The 19652-nt window shown below is 40.0% G+C and overlaps 1 protein-coding gene, 2 non-coding genes and 1 pseudogene across 3 annotated transcripts; 1 reads left to right on the top strand and 3 right to left on the bottom strand.

Moving 5' to 3' along the window:
* Window positions 1–697: 697 nt before the first annotated feature.
* On the bottom strand, window positions 698–6823 carry ATP5F1B (ATP synthase F1 subunit beta). The gene is made up of 10 exons (XM_036759816.1): window positions 6617–6823; window positions 5982–6164; window positions 5505–5679; window positions 4895–5016; window positions 4087–4271; window positions 3292–3450; window positions 3041–3163; window positions 2161–2373; window positions 1725–1926; window positions 698–925 (listed from the first exon to the last, which is right to left on the bottom strand). Exons 1-10 carry the CDS (start codon window positions 6741–6743, stop codon window positions 828–830), a joined length of 1587 nt encoding a protein of 528 aa, XP_036615711.1. The 5' UTR covers window positions 6744–6823; the 3' UTR covers window positions 698–827.
* LOC118852477 lies at window positions 4377–4449 on the bottom strand. The gene has a single exon (XR_005010554.1). It is a non-coding gene; the product is annotated as a small nucleolar RNA SNORD59 (small nucleolar RNA).
* LOC118852478 lies at window positions 5808–5884 on the bottom strand. The gene has a single exon (XR_005010555.1). It is a non-coding gene; the product is annotated as a small nucleolar RNA SNORD59 (small nucleolar RNA).
* A 10326-nt stretch (window positions 6824–17149) lies between the features above and the next one.
* Window positions 17150–18442, top strand: LOC118851284 (annotated as a pseudogene).
* Window positions 18443–19652: the final 1210 nt, after the last annotated feature.

Here is a 19652-nt window from a genome sequence, read left to right as displayed (position 1 = left end):
ATTTACATAGTGCTTTGTTCATCTTATGATTTTATGTTCCCACATAAACCTCCCATTCCTGGAAAGTACTGGATTGTTATCATTCATATTTAAAGGTTAGGAAACTTGAGGCTGAGCAGGTCATACAACTAAGTGAAGCAGGATTCTAACTTAGGGTCTAAACAAATGAAAGGGATTTTATTTAGTAATTAGCTGCGATGGTGTGTGCTTAAAAGTAAAATTTTAATTAGGGGTTTAGAGGTGTCAGTTTTTGAGGGACTTAATAAAAGCATTATTTATTAAAAACCTTTATTAAAGGAAATAATGGAAAATGGAGCTTCCTGACTTTGCCACTAACATCCTTTGCGATTTTGAAGTCACTCAACCCATCTGGGTTTCATTAGCAACCTTAGCTACTCAGGGCAGTTTCTAGCTTAGGAAGGCATAAGGCCAAACTTCCCCCACTTCACAGGACTCTCTTCTTCATCCCCTCTTGTAGATATAAGAAAGAATCTTGAGCCAAATGTAGTGACCCACCTTAGTACTTTAATGCTTTGCCCTGAAAACCTTGCCTAGGCATGAAGTATATTCATCTTGCCTTAGAGAAGGATAGGGATAGGAAAACCAGAAAAGTGAACATGATGATTAACTCATCTCATACAATCCTAACATCCACTCCACCCTTTTAGGACTCTCTCCCCAGACACATAAAACGGGCTGTGAGATGTACATTTTATTCAAAAGTTTAAATATTCTTCAGACAGTACATAGCTTTTCCAACCAAAGTTCTTGTGTAGCTTGCTCAGACAACTGAAACTGATGGATGTGTAGCAGATGAAGGTGACCCTTCATGAGTGCTCTTCAGCCAGCTTTTCAGCTTTTGTCACAGCTTCTTCAATGGGTCCAACCATATAGAAGGCCTGCTCTGGGAGATGGTCATACTGACCTGGTACGGGTAAAGAAAACAAAAGTGAGAGAAAAAAAAGATCCTCATCTTTTAGGGCAACAAATTGAAAGTTTTATTAAAACATCCACTAAGTGGAAATAATTATGCTAAGTACATGGAGTTAAAAAATTACAGATCTTAATTAACAGATAGTGGGGGCAAGGGGAGAAGAGATGCCTAACATTCAGGTAATAAATGATATAAAGACTAAGAAGATAATAAATTATATAAATAAGAAAGTACTAGGACAAAAGTTGAAGAAGAGCTGCATGTGAATACATGGTGGCAGGAAACACAACAACGTATGGGAACATTGTTGATAATGTGAAATAAGGCTGAAAAAAGTAGATTGGATTGTTAGTGAGGGCCTGTGATCAAGGGTATGATATGAGAAAAGTACTTAGCTGATGGGCAAGAAGATGCCACTACAAGTTTCTAAAGCTGATCAGATCTGAACATTAGAAAATTTGGGGTTTTTTTTTGGGGGGGGAGGCGAGGGGAGTCACCTGTAACTTAAAAACAAAAAAAAGGAGAGGGACTGGAGGAAGATAGGCAGTCTAGAACGAATGTTACAGTAGATCTCAGTAAGGATGGTAGCATCAAGAATAGAAGAGGGTGTGAAAGATATTAACAAAAAAAAAGCAAATTAAAACCAAAGTACTAAAGAATCATAAAGGTTAAAAGTGAAAGGATCATTTCACAGAGTTAAATGGGAAAATTGTGCATACATTCTAGAAGCCAGTTATCTTTGTAAGATGCCTCGGTATACAAAGAACATCCAACTCAACAGCTTTCTTACCTGCCAAGATTTGCTGGAATCCCTTAATGGTTTCTTTCAGCGGCACCAACTTCCCCATATGTCCTGTGAAAACCTCAGCAACCTGGAATGGCTGCGACAAGAAACGCTGGATTTTCCGGGCCCGAGACACTGTCAACTTGTCTTCTTCAGACAACTCGTCCATACCAAGGATAGCAATGATGTCTTGGAGGGACTTATAGTCCTAGGGGAGAAATGTCAATTTAAGCTTGGTCCAGCAAAGGGATACATGAATTCCTTTCATTTAGAAAGGATCCTCAAGGGTCCTAGAACTTTACACTTACATATTTTTAGATCTTTCAAAGCATTATTAATACTTCATTCCTATCCCAATATTGCAGCATTAATGGTTTTGACACTCAATCCCTATTTCTACTGATGCAAATTTTTACCCTTCCTCCCTTCCAGGGATGCTCACCTGCAGAATCTTTTGCACACCTCGAGCAACATCATAGTGCTCATTGCCAACAATGTTGGGGTCCATGATCCGGGAAGTGGAGTCCAGAGGATCCACTGCAGGGTAAATGCCCAGCTCAGCAATGGCCCGGGACAGCACAGTGGTAGCATCCAAGTGGGCAAAGGTGGTGGCAGGAGCCGGATCAGTCAAGTCATCAGCAGGCACATAGATGGCCTAATTTGGAGCAATTAAACATCGTTAAGAAGCACAATATCTTTTTTCAAACCCAGAAGAATTCAAGTTCTTCTAATATTATTTCAAAGATGGAGATCTAGTCACCTCCTTTACTTTATAGATAATACTTCAATGAGCTGATTATGGCAGAGCCCAAGCCTAGAGAACTTAGGATTTCAAGAGGCTCATCCTGATAAGGAACCAATGGCTACCCTAGAGACTATTCCTTTTGCTTTCCTCTTCACTTTTATGCACCACAGAATGTGACCTAGCTAGATACAGTGTGTACTTCCCTGTTGTGCTTTAGGTGATAAAACCCTACATACAGAGTCACACATTTGCAGGTATCTAAAATTTTGTGGGTGTAGCATAGTATTATGGAAAAGCACCAGATTTGGCACCACAGGTTCTGCTGTGAAATCCTGGCCCTGAGGCCCAAGGTTAATCCAGGTTAAGTCATTCAGCCTCTCTGGATCTATTTTCTCATCCATTAGTTTAAGGGTGGATTAGATCCTTTAAGGTCCTTCAAGCTTGAAATTACTCAAAAATGTAATTAGATGTTTATATAACTTTTAAAAAAAGAATACCTCAATTCCAATTCTAACATTCTAATGGAGGAGTAGGAGTTGGGTAACAGCATATGTAACAGACTTTAAAATTCTCTTACTTGCACAGAGGTGATAGAACCCTTCTTGGTTGTGGTAATTCTTTCCTGCATGGTGCCCATATCAGTGGCCAAGGTGGGCTGGTAACCGACAGCAGAGGGGATTCTGCCTAGTAAAGCAGACACCTGGGAGGAAAGAAGGGAGAGAGAACCAAGGATGTTAAAACACCTGTAGCTTCATTTAGTTCACCCTGTTAGCTTTCCCCTTCCCCACCCTCCAATCTCTCATTACTCATCCCTCTCATCCCTCTTACCTCTGAGCCAGCCTGAGTAAATCGGAAGATGTTATCAATGAAAAGCAGTACATCTTGACCCTCTTGGTCTCTGAAGTATTCAGCCACAGTGAGGCCAGTCAAGGCTACCCGAGCCCGAGCGCCAGGTGGTTCATTCATTTGACCATATACCAACGCTACCTGTGGGGGACATAAAACTCAGGAAAGCAGAAAAAAACTACCTTGATTCTAACCTATAATAGTCCAGAGCCTCTTGTCCAAGAACAAGTCAACAAAAGCTGTGTATGGTATAGAATCCTGAGTATTAGTTATGAGAATGAGATGCTATTACTTTTCAACCTGTACCTGCCTCTTACTAAAGATACTGGAAAAGTCAAAACAAAGTGCGTCTTTATATGATCCAAACCAAATCCCTCTAAGAAAACTTATAAAAATGAGTAATCTGAAGCTTCCAAATTGCAAAAGATAAGTAAGGTCTGTAAAATGTTACCAGAAGTCACAGAAAAGAATGGGCACATCACAACTAAGTACCAATAATTTTGATATAAAGACTAAACATGGAAGACTCTAAAGATGAGATAGTTACAAATAAAACAGAAGTCCATAATGGACTCTTAGAAGAGCCTGGGTTGGGGCAGCTAGGTGGCGCAGTGAGTACAGCACTGGTCCTGGAGTCAGGAGTTCAAATCAGGCCTCAAGACACGTGACATATTAGCTATGTGACCTTGGGTAAGTCACTTAACCCCAACTGCCCTGCCTTTCCCCCTCCAAGAAAAAAAAAAGGGGCCCAGGTTATAGAAGCAACATCTGGATCACCTTGGAAGTGGTGTCCTTCAGATTGATGACACCAGACTCAATCATCTCGTGGTACAAGTCATTGCCTTCTCGAGTCCGTTCACCAACACCAGCAAACACAGAATAACCACCATGGGCCTTGGCAACATTGTTGATTAGTTCCATAATCAATACTGTCTTTCCCACACCAGCACCACCAAACAGACCTGTGGAAAGAAGACGAACACTCAAATAATTCTTAAATTCCAAGAATCATAACCTCCAATTTAAAAAGAAGGGATAACAGTTAACACTAAATTATTCTTGGTTTTCCTCCTCAGAAGTGGCATCTGGCTTCAGCAAAATCAGAAGAACGAAAGTCAGATAGCTACTCATCAGTGAAGGATGGCTAACAAGTCTGGTGCTGCTCCAAAATATAACACCTAACATAAATAAAGAGAAAGAGGAGCTACACAGAAGATCTGCCTAACTAAAGCAATTTCACCTTAATGGAATCTGACCTAAAGCTCTCCACATCATCCCTGATCAAATCAAACACTGCTTAAATGTGAGTCATAAGTTAAGGCTGAGAAAATGCTTGTCACTGAAATCGTCATCATTGTAACTGGTTACCACATTTAAAATCACTTTAAAATGTGACTTTCGACTTTTTTTTTTTAACACCCAAGTTCACTGAAGTTTAGACAAGTAACAGGACTTGCAAAGATCAATACATTAACTAGTGGCAAAGTCAGAATTAGAATCTGCGTCTCTTTTTACTCCCCTACCACACTGTCCATGCCATGTAATTGTCAGATAAACACTGAAATGCCTCCCACATCTAACATACCAATTTTGCCACCCTTCGCATATGGCGCCAAAAGATCCACAACTTTGATGCCAGTGACCAGGATTTCTTGTTCTACACTCATCTCTATGAATTCAGGAGCCTCAGCATGAATAGCAGCAAACCTGTGCAGAAGAAGATCCAGAAAGCAATCAGTTTGTTCTCTCTAGCGATAACCTCCTAGCTAAGGGATTCTCTGGCACACATCAACAAATGCCCCTGTATACCAGTTTTCCCTTTCATGGAGGAAAAAAACCTAGGAGGATGGACTAAAGTTCTGAGAATTTAGGATAAATAATGCAAACTCATCATCATACTTAAACCCCCAAATAGGAGAAAAAAAAAATCACATCTTAAATGCATATGTTCTTCAGGTTTCCATACCTTTATCTCTCAATCTTATCGTACTCAATTGTCAATTGTGTTAAAAATCAATTGCTTACTTTATATTACATTCATACATTTTAAACAAATATTCTTCATGGAGCAATTGTTAAGTGTCATAGAGGAAGGAGTCATCACACTAATAGCTTGCATTAAGATATAATTTGTGTAGATAGGTAAGTACTACAGCAACAACTCTTGGTGGAAAGCTGAAGCTACTGGAACTCACTGTTTGGTTTTGATTGGACCCCTTTCATCGATAGGCTCTCCAATCACATTCATGATTCTTCCTAGGGTCTCAGGCCCCACAGGGATTTTGATTGGGGCACCAGAATCCAGGACCTTCTGCCCTCTGACCAATCCTTCAGTACCATCCATAGCAATGGTGCGGACTGTGCTCTCACCTGTTAGTGGAGGACAGAAAACAGTTTCATAGATGCATCTAATCCTATTACTTGATACTTTCTGTCAAGAGCATACCAAAAAAACCTAATAAATAAGTGAATAACCCATACCAGGCCAGGTTGAACTCTCTTGCTCAGATTCTAATTGTGGCTTCAGCAAACTCAGAAGAACGAAAGTCATCAAGTAAAAAATCATCACCGAAGAGAGGTTTATTAGGGCACGGGCTGCGGTCTATATAATGTCAATATCAAGTCTTTCCCGGCCCGAAGTAACCTTGAACCCAGGAGAGATTTGTACTTACCCAGATGTTGGGCGACCTCCAGAACCAGCCTGGTTTCCCTGTCCTGCACTTCGAGGGCATTGAGGATGGGAGGGAGTCCCTCATCAAACTGCACGTCCACCACGGCCCCGATGACCGCCACGATGCGCCCGCTGGCAGCCCCGCTCTTGGAGGCGGGGGAGGTCATGGCCGCATAGTCGCGGGCTGCGGAAGGGAAGAGGACGTCGTTTAGAGGTCACCGGGGGTCCCGGCCCCGACCAAGCGGCGGCCGGTGGGACGGGGTCGGGCCTCCTGCAGGCCCGTGGCTTGGCAGCCCCGCACTGTTCATCCGGGCCTGGGCTTCTCCCACCCCCACTCCCACACCGGTAAGCCCGCTTTCCGTGGAGCCATGCTTCCAGCGTGGAGAGGGAAGGTCACTGCGGCGCCCACGGCTTAGGCCCCGGAGATGAAGGACGCGGGGCCGGGGGCCATCTCTGTTTCTCCCCACACCCAATGCCCTTCACACAGGGGAGGGCAGGGCACGGCCCCGGTCCCGCTGCCATCCCCTCATCTCCCGCCCTCCTTTCCCTCGGGCTCGGGCTCCAGCCAGCAGGCCCGACGCGACTCAAGGTCACGGACTGACGGGACGGGCCCAACCCCCAAAGATATTTACTTACCCGGCTGGAGCGCGGCTGGGACCGCCCGCAACAAGGTCTGGGCTTGGGGCAACGGTGCCGAAGCGCCGAGGCCCCGAAGGGCGCCCGAGGCCGAGGCCGAGGCAGCGCGGCCCAACAACCCCAACATGGCGGAGTCTGGGTAGAGACTGAGCGCCGCAACCTTCCGCAGCTGCCGACTCTACAGCGGCGGGGCGGAACTCCAACAGGGTCCGGCGCTAGCATTGGCTTAGTTCCGTGCTCTTCACTCTAAGCCAAGTTTCCATAGGACAAGTTCTATCAGCCCTTCTCCCGTTGGTCAGAGCCGTTGCCACTCTCATATACTTAATTTTCATTGGATAATGCCTGCAATTTGGCTTTAACTCTCGGAGAATTAGAAAGTAATTGGTCCAGATGAGTGTCAGTTGAGGTTAGGAGTGGGCGGGACCACCCTTAAAGAGGAAGAACTCTGGGAAACACGTGGGTTGTCTTTGGACCTTGGGCCCTCACGAGACTTTCCCTCTTAGGGTATTTGGCCCTTGAAATAAGATTGTATAGTAAGACGGTAGTCAGGCTGACCTTGGTTACGTCCCTGAGCCCTCCTTGGCTGTTAGTCTGTCTTTGTAATGACGTTAGAAAAAAGTAATCGCAACCCATTGGCCTTTCCTTGTATCCCCAACCTTATCACAGTGCCTGCTACGTAATTTTAAAAAGCACAATTAATAAGAGAGTGTTGCTGGACTGACTCTTGACAGGGCAGCCTTTAGAGCTGTGGCCACACTCGTGTATATATATTTCAGGGGTTTTGTAATCTCGTTGCTCCGAGAACTCCCGCCTCAATTTCTTCTTCCTTCAAGTCAATGAAGACTAAGCATTTACTGTGTTCCAGGTACAGAGCCAGGCTCAGGAGATACAAAGAAATGAAAAAAAAAAGTCTCTGCCCTCAAGAAGTTCACGTTCTAATGGGGGAGACACCATTGGGGAAGGGGAATAAAAGTGGGGGGGCGAGGAAGGGCCCGGGCTGAGGGTACGAGGAAAACAGCCAGTGAAAGAAGTCAGAAGATGGGAGTGCGCTGAAGGCCAGTGTAGCAGGATCTTTGAGTCTTTGTAGGGGGTGGTAAAGCATAAGGACTGCAGAGGTTGGAAGGGGCCAGGGTATGAAGGGCTTTTAAAAGCCAAACAAGGGATTTTATTTTTTACTCCAAGAGAAAATAGGAGCCCCTGGAGTTTATTGAGCAAGGAGTGATATGGTGAGACCAGTTCTTTAGGAACATGGCTTTGGCTGCTGAGTGGACTGGGGTAGGCAGAGACTTGAGGCAGGGGAACCCATCCGCACCAGGGTGGCAGATCTTACATTTCCTCATTAATAGCCTTTATGCCAATTCCTGTTCATAAATTTATCCAAATGTATTTATTTATTTTTAAATAACATGTAAATAAATACAATAGCAATTTATATAATCTATGTTAAAAATAAAATAAATAAAACACATTAGTAAATTAATTGATTCATTTAGCCATGATGTGAGGACATTAAAATTTAGGTAGTATCTAGGGATATGTCACAAAGACAAACAAAAACAATATACAATACTGAATAGTAACTGAGTTAACTTTACACTTCCATAGATCTAGAAAGAGGCAGTGGGATAGAAAGTCAGGAATACCTGGGTTCACATACTGCCTATGTATCCTATGGGTAAGTGGTATGCTGGTAAATATTTAATCAACTGGTGGGTGGGAGAAGGGGGGAGGGAAATGCATACTACACAGTTTTAAATTTAATCTGCATTGTTAACATTTTCTCTACCACTTTCTTAAGTCTAGACAAGCAACAAAACAATAAATCAAGCCCTAACTTGTAGTTTTTGCCTATTTGGAAGGTGTAAATGTCCTCACTGAAAATTTTACCATTGCTGCTCTCCACTGTTTAGATCTGACCCCAACACACCCCTGCTCTGAACCTCGACTTCTTCATCCATAAAATAGAGAAAGAACACATGTAGTCCCTACTTCATAAATTAGGTGGTAGGCTCACATGAGATAATCTATGTAAAATGCTTTGTACATTGTAAAGAATTATGTATCATTGAAGGGCAGCTAGGTGACGGCAGTGAGTAGAACACCGGCCCTGCAGTCAGGAGGACGTGAGTTTAAATGTGACCTCAGACACTTGACACACTTACTAGCTGTGTGACCTTGGGGAAGTCACTTAACCCCAATTGTCCTACCTTCCTCCCTCCAAAAAAAAACAACAAACAAAAAAAGAATTATATATCATATATTATTATTATTTGTGATCTCATTCATGTGGTTGCTCCCTCCAATGATCATAACCCATCTGTGCCTTTTTATCCCATATGATGTGTCCATGACTTCCCATAAATCTTTCACAGAGCTTCATTTACCATACTGGGGGCCTTGCTCAAGAGCTGACATTTCATGAAATCCAATGGAAGGCCCTAAGAATCTTGGATGGACCCCTGTGATCTATCAGGTATGCTTCACTTTTAGTCTGTGAAAGACTTGACTCCTTTTCTGGTCATATGTTACTTTGATGATATCCTTTGCGCTATTTCTCCCACATAATCCTTTGCTGGCAATAGATTTCAGTTTAAAATTGCCCACCATATTCCTCTCCATTGTATTTTGGGTGACCCACAAATGTAACTCTTTGGAGATTGTGGTATTTCATAACTGGCAGTCACAGAGCATCACCAAAAGAATATTCATCTTAAAATGGGCTTCCTGACCCTTGGACTTCCCAAATTGATATGTATTTATTTGTTCTGAGGGAGGACTTTATTGGGATAAGGGGCAAAGTGACAATTATGTTTAAAAAAAGTAATAAAACATTTTTTAAAAGATAGGTCATTTTTTTCAGGGAAAAGATTGAGGTCATTAAAATCATTGCATAATTTCCCAAAGGCAATCCAATTTGATCTCCTCCTCCTATTCCATTCTGGGCCTAGCACATTATTTGTCTACAATGTCTGTCAAAAATATGCTTACTGATGAATGAGTTCTGTGGGTTATCCATCCAAGTAAGAGAGGTTCGAAACAAATGTTAGGTCAAGATAACCAATTAAATACTAGATATCAAATGCATATATCATATACATCACATGCATATATCAATGCATATATCAAATGCATATATGCATTATATGCATATATCAAAATAACAAATTATATTAAAATTAATTAATTGAACTGTGAACATACAAGGCAAGTCAATAGATACCAGTCTTACCATATTGTCAGTCTCAAGTATTAACATACCTCTCTAACTCTTGAAAAACAATTTCTTCTTCCTTTCAGTTAGTCATTAGGAAAGGAAAGCAGCAAAGTTGAGTGTTGAAGGGGACAATAGAGCTGGAAAGTAAGAAGAATAGGTTCCCAAATAATGTTTCTACTGACTTGTTTTGTGACCTTGCCAGGAAGTCTCTTTACCTTTTTACTTCAAGTCTAGGCTTGAATCTGCTTCTGTTTGGGATCTTTGTTAGGATCTGGAAAACTGTAAGATAATAATGGGGCCTGATTATTATTATTTGCAGTAGGTCCATCTAAGTATTCTCCTCTGTGTTTCATTATTAGTTCAAATCATATTGATCCATAAAGATCCTGAGATTCCCATCACTTACCAGGTGAAGTTGCTGTCACCTCAAAGCTAGGTGACCATCCCTACTTTAGAGAGTAAGGAAAAGAAAAGAAAACTTTGAAAAAGAAAAAAAAGATCACAACTTTGGCTAACAGATGAACATTTCAGTAAATAGATTCCCAAGGAGAAAGTAGATCTTAGAACTTTAATTTGCTGGCCTCTCTGTTCATCAGCTTCATCAATTTCCATGAGCTCTGTCTCAACTCAGTCACTTATAGGGATGTTCATACCCAGGGATATGTTAGCAAATACTCAACAGCCAGCTCTCTGGGGGAAAAAATTGTACCCATGTTTAAGCTTAATCTGCATTATTAACATTTTCTCAACCACTTTTTAAAGTCTAGACAATCAATAAAAACAATAAATTACACTCTGATTTGTGGCATTTGCCATTTTGGGAAGTATAAATGTTCACAATGAAAATTTAACAGTTGTCTTTCCTTATTTTTGAACTGGCTCCAGCACATCCCTGAATACACTTTACAGGATACCTACTCAATGATCTATGAGCAAAAATCCATTTTTCTACTTTGAACTCTGAAATTTATTTCTGTGATCAGTTTCCTTCCATATCCCCCTATTCCTTACTCTTCCTTAAAAATAAATAAACATATTTTTGAGGTAGAGTGAAAGATAACATTTTTGCCTAGCTCTTCCAACACACTCTCTCCACAATGACCTAGAAAATGTGCCAAACCAAATTCTGATGGGGAAAGCCAAGAAAAAGCTACAGTGGGTCATTTTTCAGCCCTGGGCAGCTTAGAAAGACAGACAGAGAGGTTTTTGGACATTGGGGTGGAAGCTGGTCAGGTACCCATCAAAGTGGAAGCAGCTCCAAGTTATGGCAGCAGAGAGCAGCTTAGCATCCAGGGACAGTAAGGAGACTAAACGCCTGGGCAGAAAAGAGCTCCCAGAGGACTCCTGTACTAATATTGGGAGCAGGAACAAGTAACCATCTAGCAATTTTGTTGCTTGGTACCCAGCTAACGATTACAGTTCCAGGGACAGAGAGGAGTCGGGCCCTACCTGGGTAAGGAGCAAGGAACAAGTTCTAAAACATAACTGTGTGTCTCTGAACTCAAGAGCAGATGGGGTACTTAGTTCTAACTTTTAGTCCCACACATAAGACTGAAGTGGAATAAACCAGGGCAGGAAACTAAAACCAAGGAGAAGTCAACAGTTCAGTTACTCTGAACCTGCAGAACTTCCTAGCATGCTAACTGTGACTGAGACCAGTAGCATTCTAAGGAAACTCAACCACACACAAGCCATCAGACTCAAACCTGGGTTAGGAACTTGAAGTGTACTATGGTGATAGGGAAGACTAAATAAGATAGTGACTTAAAAGTACCTACAAAGAAAAATACAGATTGGATATAAGACCAACAAGAATTCCAAGAAGAATTTTTTTTTTTAAAGCTTTAAAAAAAGTTTAAAAAGTCAAATAAGAGTAATAAAGGATAAGTTAGAAAAATAAATGAGAGCTATGCAAGAAGATTATGAAATGAGAATTAACAATTCGGTAAAAGAGGTACAAACAATACTGAAGATAAAAACTCCCTAAAAATCAGAATTGGCTAAATGGTAAAAGAGGTATAAGAGATTCTAATCAGCCAAAATCTCCTTTCTCACCCACACACCCACTCGCCCCTACTCCCAACTAAGAATACAAGAAAAACAAAATTCATTATATATATATGTATATGTCACAAATTTCTACAGATAGCGCAGCGGATAGAGCACTAGGCTTAGAATCAGGAAGACTCATCTTCATGAATTCAAATCCAACCTCAGATACCAGTTGTGTGACCTTGGGGAAGTCACTTAACCCTCTTTGTCTCAGTTCTCATCTGTAAAATGAACGGAGAAGGAAATGGCAAACCATTCCAGTGTCTTTGCCAAGAAAATCCCAAAAAGGGTCACAAACACGACTGACATAACCCAGTAACAAAATGTTTCATTCTGCATTCTGAGTCCTTCACGCCTCTATCATGAGGTAGGTAGCATATTTCGTCATTAGTTCTCTGGAATTGTCATTAATCATGCTGATAAGAGATCAGCAAAGTAGTATTCCACCACATTTATATACTACAACTTGTTCATCCATTTCCTAGTTTATGAGTACCCCTTCTTTGGCAAAGATTCCCATTCTTTGCCACCTCAAAGAGCTACAAATATTTTTATGTATTCTTAGAGTGTGTTTTGATTAGAAATAATCTCTCCCTTAAACTGCCTCTCCTCAAATCCCCCCTCTCTACTTCTTCCCTTTCCCTCCGATTTCCTTGTTGTGTGAAATGTATCTCTCTGTGTGTGTATGGTTGTATTCTTCCTTCTTTTGACCAGTGCAGAGGAGATCCAAGTTCAAGATGTCTACTTGTGCACCCTCATTATGTGAGATAATTTTCCCCAACCTTTCTTTCCCTTACCCTCGCCACCCTCTAGTCATTCTTTTCTAACAGAAATAACAGAACAATAAAACCACCCAATCAATTTAGCTTACTGAAGGTGAGAATTCTGGAGCTCAAGTGATCCATAAGCCCCTGAGATTCGCTGGTGACAGGGATTATAGGCATGTACCACTATTTGTAGCTAGTCTTCTCAATTCTTTAAAAACCTTCCCTTGACTTGGAGTCCTTTCGCATTGCCAGCAAATATCTTTCTTCATAACTAAATTCAGAGAAAAAGTCCTTGACATTCACCACTTCCACTTCCTCTCTGGTTATTCACTCTTATGAAAATGATTTATTAATAACCTTTTATTGTTAGGTCAAAGTCCTTTCCTGGAACAACCCCTACCAGTGAACCCTCCCTTGTAACATAAAAAAAAGTTAAGCAAAACCAACATAATCTGACGGGATAAGCTCTGTTTCCCACGTGCAATCTCCCACTTCTCAATTGAGAGGATGGGAAAGAGAAGTATATTTCATTCTCTGTTCTTGGGGCCATGATTGAACATTTTAATCAATCAGAAGAGTTCTGCTGCCTTTTAGCATTGTTTTAACATTTACTTTATTATAATCTTTCTATATATTATTCTCCTGGTTCTACTTACCTCACTCTGCATCAGTTCATATGGGTTTTACCTTGCTTCTCTATTCCTCATATTTTTCATTTCTTAAGACTCAATAATATTATATTCATATACCACAATTCATCTAACCATTCTCCAACTGATGGGCAACTGCAATGTTTCCTTTTTTTTTTTTTGGCTACTACAAGAAAGTGCTACTCTGAATGTTTTTGGTATATATGGGATCTTTCTTTTTGACTTTGAATTCCTAGGAATATATACCCAGTAGTGGAAGCTCTGACTCAAAAGTTATGAATAATTTAAAGACTCTTCTCCACTAATTCCAAATTACTTTCCAGAATGGTTGAACCAGTTTACAACTCACCAACAGCATATTATTGCACAAGTTTTCCCATGTCCCTCCATATACTTTTTTCTTTTTTTTTTGTCATTTATCATCTTTGCCCAGTGTAACCATTGGCAAGTCTTTCCAGTAGAGAGGAAATCACAATTTGGGACAAAAGGAGCAAAATAAATATCACCTCTGCCAATTTGATGGGTAAGAGATGAAAACTCAGAGTTGTTTTAATTTGTATACGCTTTATTATTAATGATTTTGAGTATTTTTCATGTGGTTATTGAAACTTTTGAAATTCTTCTTTTGAAGCTATTCATAACCTTAGACTATTTGAAATAACTAGACAGCATGAGGTTGGAATATTTCTGTGGTGTAGGAAATGATGAGTGGATAGGCTTAGAAAACTACAGAAAGACTTGGACTTATGAAGAAAGAGGTTATGTACTCTCAGAGAAACAGAGGACAAATCAATACAGTACAGTCTTTCATCGATGCACATGAATGTATATATCTATATATGAGTATGATTATAGATATCTAAGTATATGTATATGTAAGTGTCTGTATGTATGTGTATATGCATGTATATATCTTTATGTGTATACATGTATGTTTGTATATGTATATGCGTTTCTATACGTGTATGTGTTTGTATATATTACATACATACATACATATCTGCCCTTAATTGTAGTCTTCTTGTGGGGGAGAAGGGGGAAAAAAGAACAGCAGAGAACAAAAGAAAACTTACAAGGAAGCAAAGAAAAGATGGACAGCTCTGAACACAATGCATAGTAATTATAATATAGACTTTCTTGAAATAGAAATTTATTGCTGTATATTTTGAATCCTTTTTTATGTTCTGCTGTGCACATGGCAATGCTTTTTTTCCCCTTAATTTTTTATTCAAATTTATAATGTTTCTTTTTCTTTTCTTATTTTGTATTTAAGTGCTAGTATTTAAGTTTAAACTAAATTAATTAAAAAAGAAAAAAGAGAGAAACTATTCATACCCACTTATCTATTAGAGAATTCATTCATTTGATAAGCCTACTTATCAAATTATTAGGTGCCTACTATTACAGGCACTGTGCTAGGTGTGTTAAGAGTTACAATGACAAAAATGAAAATTCCTCTTCCTCAAGGAATTTCCATTCTATTGGAGGGAAGAAACAACATAAACAAGTAAATACAAAACATGTACAAGATAAATACGAAGTAATATGGAGGCGGGGGGTGGGGAGACACTAGTAACTAAGGTGATGAGGAAAATTCTTATGTAAGAGATGACACTTTAATTGAGCCTTGAAGGAAGCCAGGGATGCTCTGAAGTAAAGGTAATGCATGAATACATTCCAGGAGCGGGGAGACATTCTGTGCAAAGGCACAAAGATGAAATGTCTTGTCGTGAAGACTGACAAGTTGCTTATGAACTTTCCAAATAGAAAAGACTTTCTGTCTTACTTTAGAAACCATCCCCTTGGAGGCATCTTCAATACTTCTTTTTTCATCACTCTACATATCCAATCAACTGACAATTATGGTTCTACTTCTACAATATCTTTCACATCCATTCCTTTCTTTCTACATACACACCTACCACCCTATCTCAAGTCCTTGGCACAGAGTGGCAGCAAAGTGGCAAGAATGAAGGCCCTGGAATCGAGAAGGCTTGGGTTTAAATCCTGCTTCTGACACTTTATGAATAGTTTGGCCCTTAGCAACTCACTTAACTTCTCTAACACTTAGTTTCCTGAACTATAAAATGGGGAAACTGGAGGCATCTGGCCAAGATGGCTGCTTGAATGGAGACAATCACTCCACCATCTTGGCTCTGCCTCTCCAAATGGAGACAATCAACAGAGCTCTCATGGTTTTTGTTCCAGTAAAAAATCTACAAACTGCACAAGATCAAATAATAATCAAGAATTCCAATGAGCAATTATAGTAAAAGACCTCATCTGCCCCAGAATTATACAAAAAGTCAGCCAGAAACCAATGGGCAAGAGAACAGAGGCCAATAAAAAATGAAGCACCAGCAGATGGACAAGATAGTATTATTCCAGAGTGACCAGAAAGAGGCCAGAGACAAATGTAGTGTACAGGGCTCTATGTCCAGAGACAGAATGAACAGAGGGCTCCCCTGAGAAAGCCCTAAGGTGGTCAGAGACCTAGAAATTGGACCTTGAAAGTCACCAGGAGTGGCAGTGATCAGTGTGAGTGCAAGAACATGTGATCTAGGACACCTGAGGACTTCAAATTCCCTAGCCCTCTGTTCTGATCTACCATACAGCTCCTTGAAGATCCAGCAAACCTGAACTTCAAAGATCCAAGGGGATCTAACCCGGGGAGGTGGAGGTCAGAACAGGAACCCAGGTCACCTGGGTCAGGACCACCCCCATTCAAACGTATGGTAAAAGGCAGAGCCTGGCTATGGCACACAGTTCAGTAACTAAGCCTGCAGAGATGAGTAAACTAAAGAAGACACTGACCACCATGAAGAATTTAATCAATCAACATTTATTAAGCACTTAGCGTGTGCCACGCACTGTGGATGCAAAAAGAGGCAAAAGACAGTCCTTGCCCTCAAGGAGCTCACAACCTAAGGAAAGGAGATGATATGCAAACAAATACATCCAAACAAGCAACTTACAGGACAAAAGGAAAATAATTCATAAAGGGAGGGCACTAGAATTAATTGGGAGAAGCCTCCTGAAAAAGAAAGGATTTTAATTAGGACTCAAAGAAAGCTGGGGGAAGGAAATAAATTGAGGGGAGAAAGGAAATAAATGTGTATATAGTGATTACTCTGTGCCAAGCACTATGCTACAAATATTGTATCATATCATCATTATATCATTGATCTTCACAACAAGTTTGGGAGGTAGGTGCTAGTATGATCCCCATTTTACAGTTGAGGAAACTGAGGAATACAGAGGATTAAGTGAGTTACACAGGGTTGCACAGCTAAAATGTCTGAGGCAAATCTGAACTTAGGTCTTCCCAATTCCAGGCCTAGTACTCTATCTACAGCACCACTAGCTACCTCCATTATTAGAATTATTATAAATCCAGAAATAACTAAAAATCCAACTAGAAGAGAGTAAAACCATAACAGCAAGCAAAGACTTGAAAGGAAAACAATGGATCTTTTATAAGGACTATGCGAATACCTAGAAAAAATGAAATAAGACATAACAAATTAAATAAGAGCTATGGAAGAAAGGATTGAAAGGCGAATAAATAGTTTAGATGAGAAAGTGGAAAACTTTATCCCCATATTCTGAAAATTAGGATTCTAATTAGAATTTAATTTCTAATTGAAAATTAGGAATAAATATCTCCATGAAAGAGTAAGAAATATTTGAACAAAATCAAAAGATTGAAAAAATATAAGAAGATGTAAAATATTTTATATAAAAACAACTCACCTAGAAAACAAGGAGAAATAAATTAAGAATCACTGGACAAGCTTTCTGTTCTTGATGCTACTGAAGGATTGCTGAAGTATCTACCACCTTTTTTGCCATGTCAAAGTAGGAATCCCTCAAGGAGCCTGAGCATCTGTGAAAGCTTTTCACTGGAGGCTTGAGCTTCAAGAGGACAGATGAAAGTCTAACTAGTCCTTTTGAGCATCGGCGTTCTTGCTGTATGGTAATTAAAGATGCAGATACCAGGCATTTGGTTTTGTTACCAATGCTACAGTGGAAGAGGTAGATGCAGCCATGAATGTTAAGACCTCACTAAGTTGATGGGGGAATTGTTTCTTACCCGCCTGTATCACTTTGGGACTTCTCTGACTGACTTCTCTACCGTCCAAGAAGCTCATTATTGGGATAACTTCATCACTTATAAGATCCCGTCAGCTTTAGTACTCTGCCTCATCCCTACCCTCTACCTCTCTGATTGGAGAGTGGGGCCATGAACTCTAAACTTCCATTTAAGAAGAGAGTTCAACTTATCTTCTTATTTCTCACCTGGTTGTTCTACTTTGGGACTTCTCTGACTGACTTTTCTAACTTATATCAGGTGTCTCCCTTTCCCCTCCCTCCCCTTTTCAGCTTCCTTTTGTGTTTTGTCTTCTCTAATTAGATTATAAGCTCCTTAAGGACAGGGACTTTCTTTTTTCTTATTTGTATTCCTAGCACTTAGCACAGCGCCTGGCACATAGTAGGTGCTTAATTTTTATTGCCTGTTGTTGAACCAAAGAGAGCAGTTTCCATTAAGGACCCTCAAAGACCAGGTGCCCACTTAACTGTGAAAAAAATCTTTGCGGATGGCATTAAACAAGTCATCGAGGAATAACACTTAAAAGACAATTTTGGACAATACGGAAAAATTGAAATGATTTAAATCATGACTGACTGGAGCAGCAGCAAAAAGAGGGGCCTTTTTCATAACTTCTGATGACCATGACTCTGTGGATAAGATTGTCTTTCAAAATTACCAAACTGTGAGTAGCCATAACTGTGAAGTAGGGCAAGCTTTTTCTAAGCAAGAAATGGCCAGGGATTCTTCCAGTCAGAGAGGTCAAAAGAACTTTGGTGGTGGCCACAGAAGTGGCTTTGGTAAAAATAACTTCGGCCATGATAGAAGGTGGTGGCAGTCATGGTGGAAAATATGGCAAAAGTGTGGAGTTGGCTACAATGGTTTTGCCAATGATAGAAGTATCTTTGGAAGCTATAATGACTTTGGTAACTACGATAGTCTTCAACCTTTGGTGCCATGAAAGAAAATTTTGTAAGAAAGACTTCCAGCCCTTATGGTGGGGGCCAGTATTTTGCCAACCACATGACCAAAGTGGCTACGGGGTTCCAGTAGTTGCAGTAGTTTTACAGCAGTAACACAAGATTTTAATTACTGTTAGTAGACAGTAGAGGAACACTAGAGATGGGACAGGAAAGATGCAGATCACAAGAAATTTGTGAATGAAGTCAAATACAGTGGTGGCAAGGCCCAATTGCTTTAAGAAGACATGCTTTAGATAACACTCTTTTTGTTTAGGCCAAAAAAAAAAAGATTATATTTGTGACTAAGTGTGTAACAAGTTATTTTAGTTTCTGTTTTGTGAAAAGTGCAAAGCATTCAACAAAGGGTTTCAATGTAGATTTTTCTTATATTCTTGCTGTTGTTTGCTAAATATTATAGCCTGATCATGATACTGAATAAATATCTTTAAAAAAAAGAATCATTGGACTCCCTGAAAATCATCATTAAAAAAAAACAACAACTCTGAACAACAGTTTTCAAGAAGTCATAAATAAAAGCTACCCAGATCTATTAGATCCAGAGGACAAAGTGAATAAAGAAACCTCTTGAAAAAAACCTCTTGTCCAACAAGGCTTCTTGAAAGAAATCTTATAAAGAAACTTACAGGAAGGTCACAGTCAAAATCCAAAACTTCTATGTCTTCCATTTTTTCCAATTTCTTGCTACAAGTAGTAAAAAAGGAGTTTAAGTACTCAGGAACAAGTCAGGATCACACAAGACCTAGCAGTTTTTACTCTCTATAAGAAGAAATCTTGGATTACAATATTCCAAAAGGCAAAGGAGATATGTTTACAACCAAAAATAACTTACCATATAAAGCTGAGTATAATCCTAGAAGGGACTCCTACTCTTCCTTAGGCATAGATGTACACTAAAGCCCTGCAGACTTCTCCCTTAATTATGATTTTCTTTGGTTATCTTATCAAACTCGCATGACTTCAGTGAACATCTGCCAAAGGACTTCCAAATTCATAAACCTAGCCCTAACTTAAAAAAAGAAATAATTCTGGGTTTAACAAGCACCAAACACAATTAGTATTTTCATTTACAAGAGGAGAAGATGAAACATGAAACTCTAAGACTCTGTACAGCATGCTTTTCCTTTTAAGTATATTATCCTTTCACATGAAATTTTCAAAGCTGTCCTGCTTGTTTCTTTTTTGCCCGTATTTCCCTCCTCTCTCCCCCCAACTCTAGGCCTGCATTTGCTATTACCTGTTGTATATCTCCACCAAGTTGTCCTACCAGTATCTCAAACTTA

Source organism: Trichosurus vulpecula, chromosome 5 (genome assembly GCF_011100635.1).
Source record: "Trichosurus vulpecula isolate mTriVul1 chromosome 5, mTriVul1.pri, whole genome shotgun sequence".
NCBI classification, from domain to species: domain Eukaryota; kingdom Metazoa; phylum Chordata; class Mammalia; order Diprotodontia; family Phalangeridae; genus Trichosurus; species Trichosurus vulpecula.
The sequence above is the reverse complement of the archived record's forward strand: the minus strand, read 5'-3'. Positions and strand labels throughout refer to the sequence as shown.